We start from the raw sequence: 19,686 nt of genomic DNA on the forward strand, positions 1-19,686 counted from the left end.
ATGAGATAAAAGACTAAGGACAATGGGTGAGACTCAGTAAAAGAGCAAACAGTATATAAAGAAGAAAGTCAGGAAATTTTTTCTAAAGAAGAAGAAATAATGAAGGCAGAACTAAAATTTGACAGAACTAGTAAACAGGAGAACTGGATAAATGTAAATTTATGCTCCAACAGTATTGCAGCTAGAAACACAGCCGTCTAATTTCTTACTCTTCCTCCCTGTTGTTCCAAAATTTAAAAAAATTAATAACAAATAGAAAATGTTTTAAATGTTAAAAAAGCAAACAAATGTAATTTTCTTCTAAGGAGGAAATAAAAAATCCAGTTAAGGGAAAATTTTAAAATATGAAGCAAGACATAAAAGAAAAATACTTAAACCAGCAAAAGTTGTACTCAGTGGCACCCTCAGAGTCTTAAACAAATTCAACATTAAAAAGAAGAGACGTGTTGAATTAAGAATTCAACTGAGAAAGTTAGAGATAATATAATCCATTTTTTAAAATAAGAGAAATGAAAGGGGAGAAACTAGATATTTGGAATAAGGAAAAGTGTGGAAGCAGTAATACTCTGAAAAAAAAAAGAAGTCCATGAAGTTAGGAAAACAATTTTAAAATGAGAAATAAAAATAAATACAGAAAGTAAAAAGAAAGTACATAAATCACAAATATACGACATTTTTAAAATTATTATTGAACAGCATAAATAAGTTTCTGTTCATTGCTATGAAAATCCCAATGACACTTAGGACTTTTCAGGGAAAATAAAATGTACCAAATGGCTTAAAAACAGAAAATTTGAGTTACAGAAATATTCATGGGAAAATAAATAGGACAAAAAATGTTTTCCTTCCAAGAATTACTAAACTATTTGCAATGGGTGTCCAGGTCCAGATAGGTTTGTATGTAAGTCTGTTGTACCTATATACTGTGTATATGTGTATATATGTGTATATATATATATATACATATATATATATGTATATATATATATATACACACACATATATATAGTATATATATACAACAAATACACACATATAAATATGTATTAATTACATATTATATACTTAACATGTAATTAATTAATACACACACACACACACACACACACAAGACGTTAAAATGAGAGTCTCTCCAAATTTTGACTGAGAGGCAAGTGCAATAGGTGCCTGGTGCCTCTACTTCCTACAGTAATCTTTACATCACCTCAGAAGAATGTGCCATTAAATGTTACAGCCATTTCTGCCATGGTAGACATCATTTACTTCTGCCTATAAAAATGTGAGTTCTGAAAGGAGAGATAGCTCTTTCTGAGAGAATTGTCAGAATTCTGTGCTGTTTCATTTTTTAAATGGAGAAAGGATGGATTCCTCTCACATCAAGCCAAGTGAGAGGGCATTCAAAGAGCCTCATGTGTGGGGCACCTGGGTGGCTTAGTTGGTTGAGTGCCTGACTCTTGTTTTTGGTTCAGGTCATGATCCCAGGGTCGTGGGATTGAGCCCCGTGTTGGGCTCTGCACTGAGTATGGAGCCTCCTTAAGATTCTCCCTCTCTCTCTTTCTCTCTCTCTCTCTGTCTCTCCCTCTCCCCAGCTCGCTCGCTCTCTCTCTCTCTCTCTCTCTCTCAAAAAAAAAAAAAAAAAAAGAGCCTCATGTGATCCCAAGTATGGGACCCCTTGGAAGTTCTAGCCTAGGTAACTGAAAGAACAAAATTCTGGCTGAATGTTGCTTGCCAATTGCCAGATTGAGGAAACACAGAGACATGAGGAGAGGAGATCCATGTGTTTGTCTCAGGGTAAAGATACATGGTCCCTCTGCCCCTACCCCTGTGAAGGTCTATGGCAAGAAGGACTGCCTGAGGCAGCAATGTGACCCAACAGATTCCATGCAGTTGGTCCAGGGATAAGCAGAGGGCATAGCCAGGAGGAAGCATCAGCTCTGTCAGGTAGAGGATCTCCAGCAACCCCAAAAAAGTACTGCACAAAATAAAGCATTTGTATTTTTCCATCTGCCTCATTGAAAGGGTGGAAACTATACTTGTTCATTTTTCTTTGTCCTTTTTTATTTCCTCACCATCAGGTTCTATCAGGTCAGATAACAAGTGAGAAAGATGAGCAAAGAAGAGGGAGGTCAGCCAATCTTTCCCTTTAGGCATCCAGCTCTATTTCTTATAAATATTTGAAACTCAAAATCTTTTATCAAGTACTATTGTTCGGCAGAACTATCTTTGGGAAATCTATATTGTCCAATGTCACTTACAAGTATGTGTGAAAACTGCTAAGTGAAATACTTGCAAATGAATTATACTAGTATTAATAAAAAAGAAATCACCATGACAGTATAAAGTTTACTTCAGCAATTTATGATGTTTCAATATTAGTGTATTGTAACACAATTTATCTCCATAAATAGCAAAAATCAGATATGATTCCATTTCTAATTCGGAATAAAGCATTTAGTTAATAGAGGGAAAAATTCACTTCCTTAACAAAAGTCAATCATCAGCATTAGGTATATCAATTAAACATTAGACTCATCTCCCTCCCTTTTGAGTAAAGAACAAGGCCAGTCTTTCACTATTAATACTGTTAAGTAAGTTAACAGGATGACCAATATCTATCAATAAGAAAGGAATAAGAGAATAGGTATAACTATAGAAAATGTAGAATCAAAATGATCGAACAGAAAATTCAAGAGTTAACAGAATGATACTGTAAACGCTTTCAGTGATAAGCCTATCAACAAAATGGAGTAAATGGCTAGAGAAAAGATATGCTAAATATGATCCAATTTGCAGCATTAACATAAATATACATTACCTTGAAATAAACCTAAAGGAACTACCAAATAAAATAGCATTAATGAAGATTTAAATAAAGGAGAATATAATTTTCCTTTTAGTGGGAAAACTCCCTATTTTAAACTTATCAAGGGTCTGTAGTTTCATTCATTAATATAATGCAATTAAATAAAAGACATATTAACAATATTTTGGAGAATACATGAATGAGAACAGTCAAAATCAGCTTGAAAAATAAAATTATATGGAAAAAAAGAGGGAGAGTTTAGTGTATCATCAAAGATGTTATAATGCTTCAATTATGAAATCTTACGGAGTTGATGCAGGTCCTGAAAGCAGAGAAACATAAGTGACAGCCCAGAAACATACTGGAAAAAAATTTAATAGAAATTCAGGACATTTAAAATTAGAATTAAAAATAAAATAACATAAATTATAAGTTAAGTTTGCCTTATTTAAGGAAAGTTGCTAGAAAATTGGCTAACTTAAAAAAGAGAAATAAAGGTTACTACCTCATACTATATACTATGATAAATATCGATGAACTAAAGAGTTAAATGAAGTAGATAAAACCATAAAAGACCTAGAAGAAATAGAGTTGGCAAGAACTTTCTAGAAAAAGAAACAAAGAGAACACTCAAAAGTGAACTATATTTAGAGGAATAAATTTTACATTGATATTTACAAAAATATAAAGTACATAATGACATTAGAACAATGTTTATAGAATAGATTATTAAAGCTTACTGTCTTAAGAGGTCTTAAAAATAATTATATATGTATATATATATATATATATATATATATATATATAATTATTTGTGGCTGGAATGTTTCATAATAGAAGTTATATATAGAAAATCACACAGGAATTCATGTATAAGAATATTTATTACACCTTTATTTATAAGAGAAAAAAAGCCTAATGTTTAAAAAAATCATATTTTATGTAATGATAAAATTCTATTAAATCCTGTGAAGTTAAAATATTCTTAGATATTGTTCTTAGTATTACAGTGAATTTAAGATATAGGATAAAATTGAATTACAATTATATAACATAAGTAATACATATATATAGCGTGTGTTCCTTCCTGTCTTTTTCCTATGTGTCTATATATATATGTATATATTACATATATATTACTCTATATAGAGAGAGAGTAAAACAAACCTAATAGCAATTGAAAGATATCAAAAAATGCAACTACAGATAAACAATCATAACAAGAAGATGGAATAATATTGAATACCATGCTTTGAGAGAATAATGATTGCTTTAGAAAACATTCTCAGTATAAGCTATTGGAAGGAAATATTAAAATATTAACAATGGTTATTTATGTGTGGTAAGATGTTGAGAATTTTAGAGCATTTTCAACATGTTCTATTTTTTTATGGTAGATATATTTTACTTTTATATTAAGAAAATTTGTTAAATATAATTTTCAACAGTCCAATGTGGGGAACCCATTTCAATTGTCCATTAAAAGTAATGGCTTTGTTCCCATCCTTACAAATCCTGATTAGTACATTGTTTTATGGTGTTTTCTTTGAAGGGATTTGCCTTTTAGTTTTTGGCATGCCTCTTTGGTTTGATTAACTGGGGCCTCTGTTCCGCTCCTCTGCATTGCAATTGAGTGTTTGTTATAGAGGAAGCAACAAGAAGCAGGACAATATTATTGTATTCTCCCTCGAGGCTTCCTATTTTCCAGAGATTAGACTATTTGCTCAACAGCACCAAGTTGCTGTAACAATTTCTTTCTCATTTCCCTTACACCCAGGGGCAAATGGCAACTTTCTTGTCTGTCACTTTCCAACTCAGGAAGCTGGTGCATAATTTTGTCTGTTATTTAATACTTGACAGATAGCCCCCAGCATCAAACCATCCATGAAAACCATTGGCCCCTGGCACGCGGAAGAGATGCATAAGCTTTTGACATTCAAGTAGCTAAGAATGGATTTGGGGTGGTTCAAAAAAATTATTTTAAGTCATATGTGATACTGAGCTCGTTCATAGAATTCCATTCGTCATCAGTAAAATGACATTAATTATTGCTGCTCCTTGAAGCAAAGCTAAAATGTGTATTTATGCCCTTTGACAATGTGAAGTCTGACTCCAGAGAGGGCAGGGAGGAATCAGTCACCGAGTAGCAGAGCCCCTGTGACAGGGGAGAAAAATTTTGCTCTACTAACCATGGTGCTTTCTGTGGGGTGAGAAAGAGCCCTGGCCTCACCCCATAAGCTTACTCATTTCTCCCATACAAACTGTTGTCATCAAGTTTTTCCCGTGATGGGGCTGGGTGGACAGAGCAGGTGAAATAATTCTCCACACATATGTCTCCCACACATTAAGAGGTCCGTGTGTTTTCTTCCTCCCTTCTCTCCCTCCCTTCCATAGGTATCTACTGGGTGCTTACTATATGCGAGATCAAGTTCTAAGAGCAGTAGATACAGTGGCAAACAAAACTGATGAGCTCCTTAGCTTCATTGGGCTAAAGTTCTTTGTGAGAGACCACCAATAAATGAACAAGCAACTAAACAATATGAATTTCAGCTTGTTATTGAAAAACTTGATTAAATGGAGAGTAGCTGGGTGGGAATGGAGAGAAAGGAGCTATTTTAGATAAGGTAATTGGAAAAACCACCTCTGAGGAGTTCCACATGTGACAAAATAGGCCTGAATAGTGAAAGGAGTCATGTAAGGACAACCCAAATAGAAGAAATAGCAAGTGTGAGGCCCTGAGGTGGGGGGGAAGTCAGCATACTGGAGTAGGAACAAGGAGGCCAGAATGTCTGCAACGGTTAACTAGAATGGGTTTTTAATTTAAGTGCAATGAGGCATCATGAGAGAGGTTGAAGGAGAGGAGGAATCAACTCACATTTTCTTTAAAGAGATGACTCTGGCTTCTGTGCAGAAAATGGCTTCTGGGTGGTGAGAGAAGATGCAAGAGAACCTGAGAGGCAGATGGAGTCACACAGATGAGAGATGGTAGTTCGTGGGGCTGGGGCATAGGAAAACAATTAGACAAGGACAGAAGAAAATGATTCACTTAGTAGCTTATATTCACAGAGGAATTTCTCATGCTTTATCTCAAATTATCTTTAAGGTCCTTTCCAACTCCCCAAATCTGGATGTTAATCATTTATGACCTTAAGGGATTTCAACAATAACTTTTTCATTCTCCAAAATCATCATAACACATGTGATAGTAGAATTGCACTACCCATACCTTTCTCAGTATATATCTATTTAAAAATGTTGCTTTCAAATTTACACTATCAGAGAATTGAGACATATTATTCATCTTTGCTGTCTGACATGTTGGAGATCAATTTTTAGACTGGAATTCATGGTTTTAACATAGTTCAAATTGTGTTTTTAATCCCATACTCTCTGGAGCTAGAATGCATGGGTGGCTTCTCAGCCAGGATAACTCTGAAGTGATGGTAATCTATGTATGATAGCTGACATGTTGTTATATGGGTAATAAAGATAATATTGAGGAGCAGAATTTAAGAATTCCTCCCTTATTGTTCTAAACAATTAATGCTTTGCAAGAATTATATGATGATCTTTGAAATTGTGACCAACATTTATTCATTCAACAACTTGGTAAGATATTGGTTAATAAAATAGAAATGGTCCCAACCTTCACTGCTTACAGTAAATTTCTAAGATAACAAAATTAATAAAGAAACAAGTGTGTGTGTGTACGTGTGTGTATGTGTGGTGTTAAGTGTCATGAAGGATATGAATAGGTCACAATGACACAGAACAGAGGTGATATGGAACCCGTTCATGAAGATGGTTATGAAAGGTAGCCCTGGGAAAGAAACATTTAAGCCCATGCATACTTCAACCGTATGAAGAGTAGAGGTAACATCATCCAAGTAGAGGAAATTTCACACACAAAAGCTCTTAGATAGGTATGTACTTCAGCAGTTGGGGAAAGAGAAAGGAGGCCGATAAGGCTGTAGACAAATAAGTAAGTGAATCTGAAGAACAGGCAGGAGTTAGATAACAGTAGAGTTATACATCTACGGTAAGGGGTTTGGATTTTAGTTCAAGGCATGTAAAAGACACAAAAGGCCTAAGAAGAAAACACCATGACAGATTTATGTTTGTTTGTTTGTTTGTCTTCCAATCACTCTGGCTGCTACATAAATAATACAGTGGAAGAAGACAAAAGTTGGAAAGAACTAGACCAAAAAAGAGATTCTTTCATGTTCAGAGGAGTAATGATGGTTGCTTGATTCACACTAGACATGGAATATATGAGAGAAGTTGACAAATTAAAGGTATTTTTTGGATAGAATAAGACATTTTTTTATTAATATGAAGTGAGGGAAAGAAAGGGAAAGTGGATAACTCAGGCTTCTCACTTAAGGGATGGTAGATAAGATTGTCACTTTACAAGAAAATAAAACCTGATAGAAAAGATCTAGTAGAAAAAATCAACAGTGCTTTATCATAAAAGACCTAGACTAATAATTCCAAGGTCTCATTGAATGCTATTAAGAGAAAGTGCAGTTTAGGGGCGCCTGGGTGGCGCAGTCGGTTAAGCGTCCGACTTCAGCCAGGTCACGATCTCGCGGTCTGTGAGCTCGAGCCCCGCGTCAGGCTCTGGGCTGATGGCTCGGAGCCTGGAGCCTGTTTCCAATTCTGTGTGTCTCCCTCTCTCTCTGCCCCTTCCCCGTTCATGCTCTGTCTCTCTCTGTCCCAAAAATAAATAAAAAACGTTGAAAAAAATTTAAAAAAAAAAAAAAAAAAAAAAAAAAAAAAAAGAGAAAGTGCAGTTTAATTTAAGAACCTCTTATTATTAGCCAATGATGGTAAGAAGAGGGATCAAAGCAGGGAGAAGAAAATAAAGTATCCAATATTAGAACCTTAAATGTAAAACAGTATCAATCAGGAAAATGGACAGAGATTGCCATGGCTGAGGCAGGGAGAAGAGATAAGAGAGACAAGAGGTACTAAGAGTATACAAAGAAGAGAACAGCAGAAAGAGGGCATCACCATGAGGATGATGTGGATGAGATGATGACGATGGAGATTAGGATGATGATATAGATGGTGATGATATTGACGAGGATGATGACAACTATAACAACAACAATATCTCAAAAAATTTTTAGCCATTTTGCACTAGTTGCATGTGCTAGGTTGTGCACTAGTAATAAAGTCACCAAAATTTCAGTGGCTTAAAACAACATTGGCATATTTCTCACTCATGCTTCATGTGTGTTTTAGATCAACTGGGGGCTCTAAACTTGTCTGCCTCTGATACCCTTGATAATAGAGCAGCCACCATTTGGGGCATTGCCGATCATCATGGCAGTGGACAAGGGGGCATGACAAATTGCACTCTAATTCTTAAAGCTTTTGACAAATCATTAACACATACGACCTCAACCACTTTTATTGACCTAAGCAAGCCACATGGCCACACCTAACACCTAATTACAGGGTACTTCAGTTATGCTTCCAGGAGAACTGAAAATTTTTGGTGAATCACACTAATTATTTGTGTACTTGCCATATATATATATATATATATATATATATATATATATATGTATTTTAATGTTTATTTTTGAGAGACAGAGTGCAAGCAGGGGAGGGGCAGAGAGAGAGGGAGACACAGAATCTGAAGCAGGCTCTGGGCTCTGAGCTGTCAGCACAGAGCCCAACGCAGGACTCAGACTCACAAACCATGTCATCATGACCTGAGCGAAAGTTGGCCACTTAACCAACTGAGCCACGCAGGCACCCCTACTTGCTATATTTTAATTGGATTATCTTATTCAATCTTTTCATAATGCTGTGAGGTTGGTACTCTTCATCCCCACTTTACAAGAAATTGACATTTAGAGTGTTAAGGGATATCTGGTTTAGACAGGGTAGAGGACACACATATTAATGGTGAGGCCATAATTTAAACTCAGAGCTTATGTGCTAAACTCTTAGCTATGCCACCTATACTGGCCATGTCAGCAGTCTTAACTGTACTCCAAAGGAATGAGGACATCCCTTAAAATTTTTTAAAGAGTGGGATTATTAGATTTCCATTTTAAGAAATAGTAGGTACATATTTCAGTTCAAACCTCAGATAATCCCCAAAATTTGCCTTATAATTATTTCTGCCTTATAAATCAAATGTAATTTTTGGTTTGAGCCACCATTCCACTGGTAAAGTGAAAGATGAAAACTTAATCTTGGTCAATTTTGAGGTCTTATGTTCATTGGTGAGAGTTTGGTCATGAGCAATCACTGGCTTGAAAAGATTACAAGTGATTGATGTTTGCATTTGCATATTCTTAATTTTGTTGGTTCCTCTCCAAACAGTATAGGCAGGTTCCCAACAAGAATGCTCTTTTGGTCTGGGATTATCTTAGCTAACTCTAGAGTATCCACTGCCTCAGTGGATAGATATGCTGCTATCAGAAGACACTGTCACAGTGATCTCTTCATTTACATTTGTGCACCAGTCAGAAACTGCATGTAGATTTTTGAAATAGGAGCAATGCATCCACAGCCACAACCACTACCACCAAATATTGCCTACATCAGGGCGGTTTTGGAAGCCTTCGTGGTGTCAGCAAATCCGATGCCTTACGGTTTTCTTCTGTATATTTAGGGTCAGATTCTTATCCTCATGCTTCCTACTCTATGAAATAATAATAATAAAAAAAAACACTCCATATTGGTTAAGTCGCTTTTATTTGATATTTTGTTATTGAAGTCAAAAGCATGTTAACTAATTTAGCTTATATATGTAGATAAAAATTATCTGAGAATTTTTGCTAGCCAAGAGAAGAGACTGTAGGAAGAGAGAAGGTTGAAGATAAAAGAAATAAAAAGAAAAGCTAATGCAAAGCAAAGTCCCAGAGTAGGTGAAAAGATGGGCTTATTGGGAACAGTGGAAGTGGTGGCCTGCAGTGAGAGAATAGACACATCATTCTCCATGACTGATGAAAAGGAAGAGAGAGTGAATGTGAATGTAGATGTTAGAATGTGTTGTGGTGGTAAAATTATCTTCATAGTGAATCTAAATGCATTGATTTGTGGAACGTTAAGTAGTTTGCTTGGGCAGAGGCCTGAAGAAATGTAGGAAACATTTCACACAGAAATTGAGGGGAATGCTGGTCAACTAAAATGATTTAAAGGCAATTCTAGGAACCAAGCTGAGTTTGTAGACCATGGACATGGGGTGGCTGTCAATTTGAACCTTCCATGGGACAGCAGTAGAAGAGAAGATAGTTGGAAAATGCATCCCATGTCTGGGTTTTCTCTCATAATTAAGACAGAAGGACTGGACTGCAAAAGAGTGGATGTTAAGACTATGAGTTATGTGAACAACTGGTGCACCCACAATTGGCTGGGGAGGGAAGAAAAACCAGGAAGACTGAAGAAAAACGGAGAGAGCAATAACAACATGAGAACTGCATAGATGACTCTGTGGAGTGTCTACTATGTACCAGGTGCTCTGCTACGTAAAGCATCATCTCACTGAATATGCTTTCCAAACCCAGAAACTGGTATGATTCCCCTTGTCTAGATGGATCAATTTAGCATTAAGACATTGACTAGCTTTATTTGAAAAATCATTACATTTACACCTAAGATTAAATCCCAGATCTGTCTGACTTCAGTGTCTAAGTTTTCAACCTCTCAAGGGTCTGCAACTTACTAAGAAGGCAAAAGCTGTAGAAGTGGATGCAACACACATGGACAGGTAGGAGGTGGTGGTCTCAAGGTAGGATACTGGAAGTCAAAGCTTCATAATTTAAGGTGTTAATGCTAATGCCTAGATTAACGATGTGTGTAACTGAAGTTGAACAGAGGTGAAGGTTACTTGATAATCAATTATTGGTCTGAAGTTCTTGTTCTCACTTTACTACAAGAGTTACATGAGGGGCGCCTGGATGGCTCAGTCCATTGAGCGTCCGACTTTGGCTCAGGTCATGATCTCTCTGTACGTGAGTTTGAGCTCTGTGTCGGGCTCTGTGCTGATGGCTCGGAGCCTGGAGCCTGCTTCGGATTCTGTGTCTCCCTCTCTCTCTGCGCCTCCCCCACTCGTACTCTGTCTCTCTCTGTCTCAAAAATAAAATAAAAACATTAAAAAATTTTTTTTACAAAGAGTTACACATATTAGTCAGGACTCTTTTACTTTCAGATTCTAACTCAAACACTGTTGAACAAAAAATAATTTACTATAATCATGTCTCATGAGCCCAAGAGCATTAATGCAACTCAGCCGTAGGAAAGACTGGAACAAGGGGCAGAAGGCATGTAGGGAACATCAGTAGGGCTATCAAGCCATCTTTGAATACCCTTCCCTTTTCTCTCTGCTAAAAACTTCATCTGCTCTGGAGGGTACGACAGCTGAAAATGGCTTACCTCCATTTCTGAGATTATACACCTGTTCCATTTAGTATACTAACCTATCTTGAAATTTCCAAATTCTTGGAAAATGGAGTAATTGGGAATTAGATGCTCACCATCAAATTATATCATACAAAATGTTTGCTATAAAGGAGGCAGTGGTTATGAGAATAGTTTCCTCAGAAGAGAGAATGAGCAGATAACCCTCACATTGTTCTTCTTCCTGTGGATCTATGCTTATTATCTGGAAGAAATATCCTTCCAATTTCTAACCTCTAATTTCAGTGAGAATTTATCTCCTCATACTCTCAGCCTACTGCCTTTTATATTTTTGTGATGGTGTTCTTGCAAAATAACTTGAAGGCAGAAATTAACAAAATAAACTGGTGTCTACCAGGAAACTAAAATGAACATACTCAAGAATCTCAAACAAGTTATAATTGATATTAAAAGTTTCTAAATCTTGTGTTTGTTCCTAGAATTCCTTTTGCAGTTCCCGATTCTGATAACATCTCAATTACCTGGGGATTACAGGGTGTTAGGAAGTCATTATTTTCCTTTGAGTATTTATACAGAGATGGATTACCAAACAGGGAAATTGTTTATATGCCATGTTAGAATGGGTGGTAAATTCAAATGGAATTGATAAGTCTTTTAAATAAAGGATCACCATAAGTGGCTGCATTAATTATTACATACTATCAGTGCCATTAAGGTGACTAAAAACTTGTTCTCACTAATGAATATAGAGAGAGCATTTTTTCTTTCCTAAGTATCTCCTCATTAGTCAGTTCTCAGAGGAAGCAGAAATACTTCTGGATATGTTTTATGTGCAGGGGTTGGAAAGAAAAAGCTACTAAAATTGTGTTGAATATCGACTTTATAACAGTACTAAAAGTAGAGGATAAATTATTCATAAATTATTAATTTGAGTCACTCTTGGGGGAGCAGCTATAAACTCATCAGCAAAATATGTGCTTATAGCATATAAAATTGCCCTGTCAAGAGACCATCAGACCATTTTCCCTTGGAGTTCTGGGTTTCCTTTTTCACTTGAGTAGAATTTTCAGAATCCTGGCTCCTGAAGGGATTAGGACAATCTTCCAATGGTGAGTTGGTAAGTGTTGGCAGCTTTGCCGCTAGGGGAGGAGCCAAGGTGATAAAAGGCTCTCTGAAGAAGGAAAGCAGGATTTTGGGGGTGCCACAAGAGGCAGCAGTGTACTTTTCTGCCACAGAGCACCCCACAGGAGCCAGGATTTTGGCTGAATGAAAACTGTTTCGTTATCTATGAGGTTTCAACTTTTAACCTGGCTGTCCAGTGCTCCACATAAGGTCAGCAGAGAGGGCCTTGGTAAGGATCAGTGCTCTGAGAACACCTGAAGATCTGGCATAATGTTCTCCATGAAATCACGTAACAAGAAGCAATAGTAATTTCAGAAGGCTAAAGCCTCACCTTTCTCATGATCTCATAGATTTAATACACAGAAGGTTTCATGTATAATCCAAACAAGAGAAGGAAAACATGGAAGAGTTGCTGTGGATGGACTTCTCTTTGACCTTGGCAACAAATGATATGGAATGAATTTGGTATATTAAATATAGACATACATATGTATATATAGATAATAGAAAATATATATTATAAAAATTTCCTTGTGCTTTGTGTGTTATATAATTAATAGTTAGTATACACATATTATATTTAACATTTACTGTAATCCTATAAAGAAAATAATACTATATTCACTATACAGATAGAGAAACCAAGGTTCAGGGATAAGTCATGACTTGCCAAAGATGATAAAATGTCAAAGTAAGAATTGAAACCCAGATCATTCTATCCTTCTCTTTTTCCTCTTCTTCTTTTTTTAAATGTTTATTTTTGAGACAGAGAGAGATAGAGAGCATGTGTAAATGGAGGAGGGGCAGAGAAAGAGGAAAGAGAGAATCCCAGTAGGTTCCAAGCTCAGTGCAGAGCCCAATGTGGGGCTCAAACCCACAAACTGTGAGATCATGACCTGAGCTGAAATCAAGAGTCTGACTCTTAACCAAGTGAGCTACCCAGGTGCCCCTCTTTCCTCTTTTAAAATATTTACACACACAGAGAGAGATAAATGTATAAATATATCCATAGAAAGATACATACATGCAAACATAAATAAATATATGTGGCCTTTACATATGTACGACTCTTTCCTTCTCTCCCTATAATTCTCTCTTACCTTTTCCTTTTATCTTTCTCAGTATATGCCTTTCTTCTTCTCTCTATTCACATACACAGGCAAACTAGGACAGTTGATTACCCTAGTAGTGTGTACATTCACCCATGCTACATTCCTCTGGCATATTTGTAACATGAGGTGGTTATGTATATGGTTCATGTCTATTTAGAATTTGAGGGTAACGATGAGCAATTTCAATGAAGAGTAGAAAGGAAGTTTGGATTAAGTCTTGGATATTTCTAATCTAAAACCATATTAGCCATTGTTGCCACAGTAATGTTCTCCAGTGATTAAGACTCTTCTTGGCTTCCATTCCCTTCACATACTTTCAGTCCCTGCTGTCTCACTTTCTCTGTCTCTCTTTTCCCTCTTTCAATTCTTATCACATTTTTAAATCCTCCTTTACAAAACCTTTCTCTTTAATCCAAGGCTGTCTTCACAAAACTCAAAAATATTTTTCTTCATTATGCAGAGAAATTCATCCATCCTCTAGAATCTTTACTATATATATATATATATATATATATATATATATATATAGAGAGAGAGAGAGAGAGAGAGAGAGAGAGAGAGAGAGAGACTATGTATTTTTCCCCAAGACAATAAAACCACCTGACTTCAACATGAATTATTCCACTTTCCTAGAAGACCAAAATTTGATATTTGTTGTTTATTTTAAGTAGCATTTTCCTTCACATCACATTCTTGAATCAATGTATAGATTACAGAGGATATTTCTTTTTTTAAGTTTATCTTTATTTATTTTGAAAGAGAGAGAACAAGCAGTGGAGGGGCAGGGAGAGAGGAGAGACAGAATCCCAAACTGACTCTGTGCTGTCAGTGCAGAGCCCAATGTAGAGTTTGAATTCATGAACTGTGAGATCATGACCTGAACAGAAACCAAGAGTTGGATGCTTAACCCACTGATCCACCCACGGGTCCCATGGAGGATATTTCTTGAGCCCAGTTGAAAAATATATTCCCTGCAGGGGAATGTAATTTCCTCACTTCATGAACATGTAGATTTTCTTGGGAAATAGCTTTTATAGAACAAGCTCTGTGCACTTGTCTACTTATTAGCAGGCATCCAACAATAGAAAGAGCATAAAGGGCATTCTGGAACTCTACTACATTTGTAGAATGGACATTGTAGCATGCCCCTTATGGCTAGAGAGAATATTTCCTTATTTGTGAGTCATGCTAAAATCATATTAGACCAGGGAAAGAAAAAATCATGTGACTCATGTTCCACACTATTGCATCTTCTGCCTGATGCCAAGCCATTAGATCATTGGAATGTGGTAAGATGCCAGGTTCAGAGCCACACTCAGAAGTACACTTTGAAACTCAAGGACGCACCAGGTACCTGGGTCTTTGTTCCCTCTCACTTGTGTCTGTGGCATACTCTCCTGGCCCATTTTTTTTTTTTTTTTTTTTTTTTGTATTTTAATCCAGACTCATTGCCTCCTTCCCAGGCATTATGATTCTTGGTATTTACTCCATTTCTGCCCTCCCCTCATTCAGAACTTCACTTTTACTTCACATATACATATCTTTTATGACTTAATTATGTCCTTGAAGTCAGATTTGGAATTGCATCTTGTTTTTATGTTTACCCTGCCTTTGTTGCCTTGAGATCCCTACTCCATAAAGCATCACTGGCAGAGGCACCTAAACCTTACATGGCCACTCACATGCTAGTCCTTAAGAGTAGTACAGTATTTTGGAAAGAAGAAGTTAGGTTATATTTCTACACAAGCAATTCTGACAAATTATTTAAAGGAATCCCAAAAGAAAGGAATGTGGATATCTGAAACTCCAGTAAATTTTCTTTTTTCTCATTCAAAATGAATATTATATTTAATACCAAATTTTGCACTTGTAATTTCGTATTCCCTTTCTTAAAGAGATCCCCTTAAATTGCATAACTTTAGTATGGCTGCTGACAAAAGATCTTTAAGGACTTACATCTCTAGAATAGACTGGGTTCCCATTTTTCAAGAGACTATCACTAAACAATATCAAAATATATGAATAAAGGTGAAATGTTAAGGAGAAACAGGATTATTTGCAGAGCTTGAAGATTCTTCTCCCATGATATTTATTAATTACTTTGGTGTTTTATCGTATTTTTACACATTATTTGACACTCCTCCATCTAGGAGGTAGTACTTAATTATCTTCTCTTTAGTGTGGGTGCTGGACTTAGTGACTCAGTTCTGATTAATTGATTATAGAAAGGGGAAAAAACTAATTTTAGAGTGAGATATCTGACAGATATCACCTTAATAAGTGATCAGGGTCAACATTATAAGTCATGTTAATTTCATGTGCCCTCACCCCAGGGATGTGATGAGAAAGGTACAATACCTCTATAGTATTCTTTTTCCACACCATTAACTCCAGGGAGTGGGGAAGAGGGGAGCCTGAGAAACTGTCACAGATTAGATGAAATTAAAGAGATATGATGATGAAATAAAACCTTGTGTTATGGGTTGAAATATGTCCCCACAAAATACATATGTTGAAGTCCTAATCTCCATCACTTCAGAATGTGGCTGTTTTAGAAGATAGCACTTTAAAGAGGTAATTAAAATTAAATGAAGTTAGAGGCAGGAAGATGGTGGCATGGTAGGAGGACCTAGGTTCACCTTGTCCCACAAATACAACTAGATAGCAATCAAATCATCCTAAATACCCCCAGAAATCTATAACTCCATCAGAACAAACTCCACAACTAAAGGGAGAGAAGAGGCCACACCAAAGAAGATAGGAAGTGCAGAGACATGGTTCAGGGTAGAAAATGGTCCCAGGTGCTTTGGAAGGGAGTGGGGGAGCCATGGTTGCAGAGAAGCACAGGCAAGAGAGGAGCCCACAGGGGACTGCACAAGAAGGATGTTTCCCCAAAGACACTGGCTCGAAAAATGAGAGAGGCTAAATTTTGTGAGTTCTTGCAACCAGTGGGGCTTAAAGCCTAGAGTTTTAAAAGTCAGCAGGCTTGGCTGAGATAGAGGCCAGGAGGCACTGTGCTGCTCTTGCAGAGAAGGCAGGCAAATAATCCAGGGGCAGACAGTGTGGCAACAGTGATCTGATGAGTCCCTGGGGCACACAGTGAGGAGATTATTTGCTCTTCTCTGAGGGTGTCCTTGAGAGGCAGCATTCACTGAGACATCTCTCCAGGAAAAAGGGAGCAGGCCATTGTCATTTCTCTCCCTCACATCTCAGCACAAACACAGAGCCAACTGTGGGAAGCATCTCATTGGGGGTCTAACTTGCTTATACCAAACCACATCTCCCTGTGCTCTGGTGGGATTGCCTTTCTCAGTCAAGTCTGCCTCTGTCCCAGAACTTCAGGATCCCCCCCAGAAGTCCAACTCAAACCTCTGTCCACACCACGTCTCCTGATCAGAGTTTTCCAGTTCCTCAGTTCCAGTGAAGGTGGTGATTTAACAAGCAGAACAGAGCACACTTTGATAAAACTTGCCACGTTCTGGCCAAGGACTAAACACTTCCCACAGTAGGGAAGGAGAACCTCTGTAGATGACTGGCCTGAAGGACAGAACAACCAGAACACAACAGCAGAGTGCACTCTGGAGACATTCCCTTCAGCACCAGACCCTGGGCACTACATGACCTTTTCTTCAGAAGGCCATTACTCTCAGGAGCAGGAAATAAAACTGGCTTTTCTAACAAAGAGAAGCAGATAGAGACTTAGACAAAATGAGAAGACAGAAGAATTTATCCCAAATAAAAGAACAAGATAAGGCTATGGCCAGAGAATGAAACAGATATGAGTAACATGCCTGACGAAGAATTTAAAGCAGTAATAATAAGGACACTCACTGGACTTGAGAAAAGAATGGGAGGCATCAGTGAGTCCCTTACCACAGAGATAAAAGAATTTTAAAAGAACCAATCAGAGTTGAAGAGTGCAGTAAGTGAGAGCAGAAGCACATGTGATACAATGAGCAGAAGGCTGGAATAAACAGAGAAATGAATTAATGTCCTGGAAGACAAATTAATGGAAAGCAATGAAGCTGAACAAAAGAGAGAAAGAATTATGCAACACAAAAATAGACTTAGGGAGCTCAGTGACTCCATCAAATGTAATAACATTTGTATTACAGGAGTCCCAGAAGAAGAAGAGATAGAAAAGGGGCAAAACATTCATTTCAGAAAATAATAGCTGAAAACTTGACTAATCAAGGGGAAAGGAACAGACATCCAGATCCAGGAGGCACATAGAACTCCTATTAAAATCAACAAAAGGGCAATACCAAGACATATTGTAATTAAGTTTGCAAAATATAGTGATAAAAAAAAAATCTTAAAAGCTGCAAGACAAAAGAAGTCCTTAACTTACCAGGGAAAATCCATAAGGCTAGAAGGAGATTTTTCAACAGAAAATTTGCAAGCCAGACAGGAGTGGCATGATATATTCAAAGTTTGAATAGGAAAATGTGCAGCCAAGAATACTCTATCCAGCAAGGCTATAATTCAGAATAGGAGAGATAGAGATCTTCCCCAGACAAACAAAAACTAAAGAAGTTCATGACCACTAGGCCAGCCCTGCAAGAAATATTAAAGGTAACCTTTGAGTGGAAAGGAGAGATCAAAAGTGACAGTATAAAGGTAGGAAACACAAAGGCACTAAATGTAAATATTTCTGTAAAAAAATAAATCAAGGAACTGATTTAAAAAAAGATTATAAAACATAATAACACATACCTAAAACATGGGGAGGAAAGGAGAAAAGAATGGTTTCAAATGTGAATGACCATCAACTCAAGGTAGACTGCTATCTGTGAAAGAAGTTATATACACGCCTAATGGTAATCATATATCAAAAAACACTAATAAACATGCAAAGAATAAAGAGAAAGAAATCCAAATATATCTCTAAGGAAAATCAACAAAACATGAGAGAAAGACAAGAAAGAATCAGAGAAAATCTTCAGAAACAACAACAAAACAGTAATAAAATGGCAATAAATACATATTTAACAATAATTACTTTGAATGTAAATTGACTAAATAAATGTTCCAATCAAAAGACATAGGTGTCAGAATGGATTAAAAAACAAGACCTGTCTATGTGCTGCCTACAAGAGACTCATTTTAGACCTAAACCAACTGCAGATTAAAAGTGAGGGGATGGAGAAACATTTATAATGCAAATGGATATCAAAAGAAATCCAGAGTGTCCAAATATATGTTGGACAAAATATACTTTAAATTTTAAAAAAAATTTTAAAGTTTATTTATTTTGAGAAAGAGGCAGAGTGTGTGGGCGAGAGGCAGAGAGAGAGAGAGAGAGAGAGAGAGAGAATCCCAAGGAGGCTCCTGATGTGGGGCTCGAACCCACAAAACTGTGAGATCATGACCAGAGCCAAAACCAAGAGCCATATGCTTAACCAATTGAGCAACCCAGGCGCCCCAACAAAATATGCTTTAAAACAAAGACTGTAACATATATATATATATATATATATATATATATATATACTATATAATAATAAAGGGCAAAATCCAACAAGAGGATATAATAATTATACATAATTATGCAATCCACATGGAAGCATCAAAATATAGAAAACAATAACAAACACAAAGGAAATAATTGATAATAAAATAATAGTAGGGGACTTTAATACATCAATGAACAGATTATCTAAACAGAAAATCAACAAGGAAACAATGGCTTTGAATGACACACTGGACCAGTTGCACTTACCAGATATATTCAGAACATTCCATCCCAAAAAGCAGAATACACATTATTTTCAAATGCACATGGAACCTTCTCCAAAATAGATTATATAGCAGGCAATAAAACAGGCCTCAATAATTTCAAGAAGACTGAAGTCATACCAGGCACACTTTCTGACCAGAATGCTGTGAAACTAGAAACGAATCACAAGAAAAATTCTGGAAAGTCCATAAATACATGAAGATTAAATAACATGCCACTAAACAATGAATGGGTCAACTGGAAAATAAAAAAGGAATAAAAAATGCATGCAAACAAATGAAAATGGAAACCACAGTCCAAAACTTTGGGATGCAGCAAAAGTGGTCCTAAGAGGGAAGTATAAAGCAATACAGATCTACCTCAAGAAGCAAAAAAAAAAAAAAAAAAAAAAAAAAAAAAAAAAAAAAAATCAAACAAACAACCTAACTTTACACCTAAAGGATCCATAGAAAGAACAAATTAAGCCTAGAGCCAGCAGAAGGAAGGAAATAATAAAGATTACATCAGGAATAAATGATATAGAAATG

At 36.5% G+C, this 19,686-nt stretch overlaps 1 protein-coding gene across 3 annotated transcripts in view; it reads right to left on the reverse strand.

The window, feature by feature from the left end:
* LOC131492922 (uncharacterized) overlaps nt 1-19,686 on the reverse strand; it is a 534,086-nt gene that overhangs the window by 39,190 nt on the left and 475,210 nt on the right. The window contains exon 5 of one of the 3 annotated variants that reach the window (XM_058696868.1): nt 5,268-5,801. The exons of the other annotated variants lie outside the window; for them this stretch is intronic. Coding sequence (XP_058552851.1) covers nt 5,686-5,801 — 116 coding nt within the window. The 3' untranslated portion in view covers nt 5,268-5,685. Of the gene's footprint in view, nt 1-5,267; nt 5,802-19,686 lie in introns of those variants that run through there. 3 annotated transcript variants of the gene reach the window in all.

The sequence above is a fragment of the Neofelis nebulosa genome, chromosome 13 (genome assembly GCF_028018385.1).
Source record: "Neofelis nebulosa isolate mNeoNeb1 chromosome 13, mNeoNeb1.pri, whole genome shotgun sequence".
Taxonomy (NCBI): domain Eukaryota; kingdom Metazoa; phylum Chordata; class Mammalia; order Carnivora; family Felidae; genus Neofelis; species Neofelis nebulosa.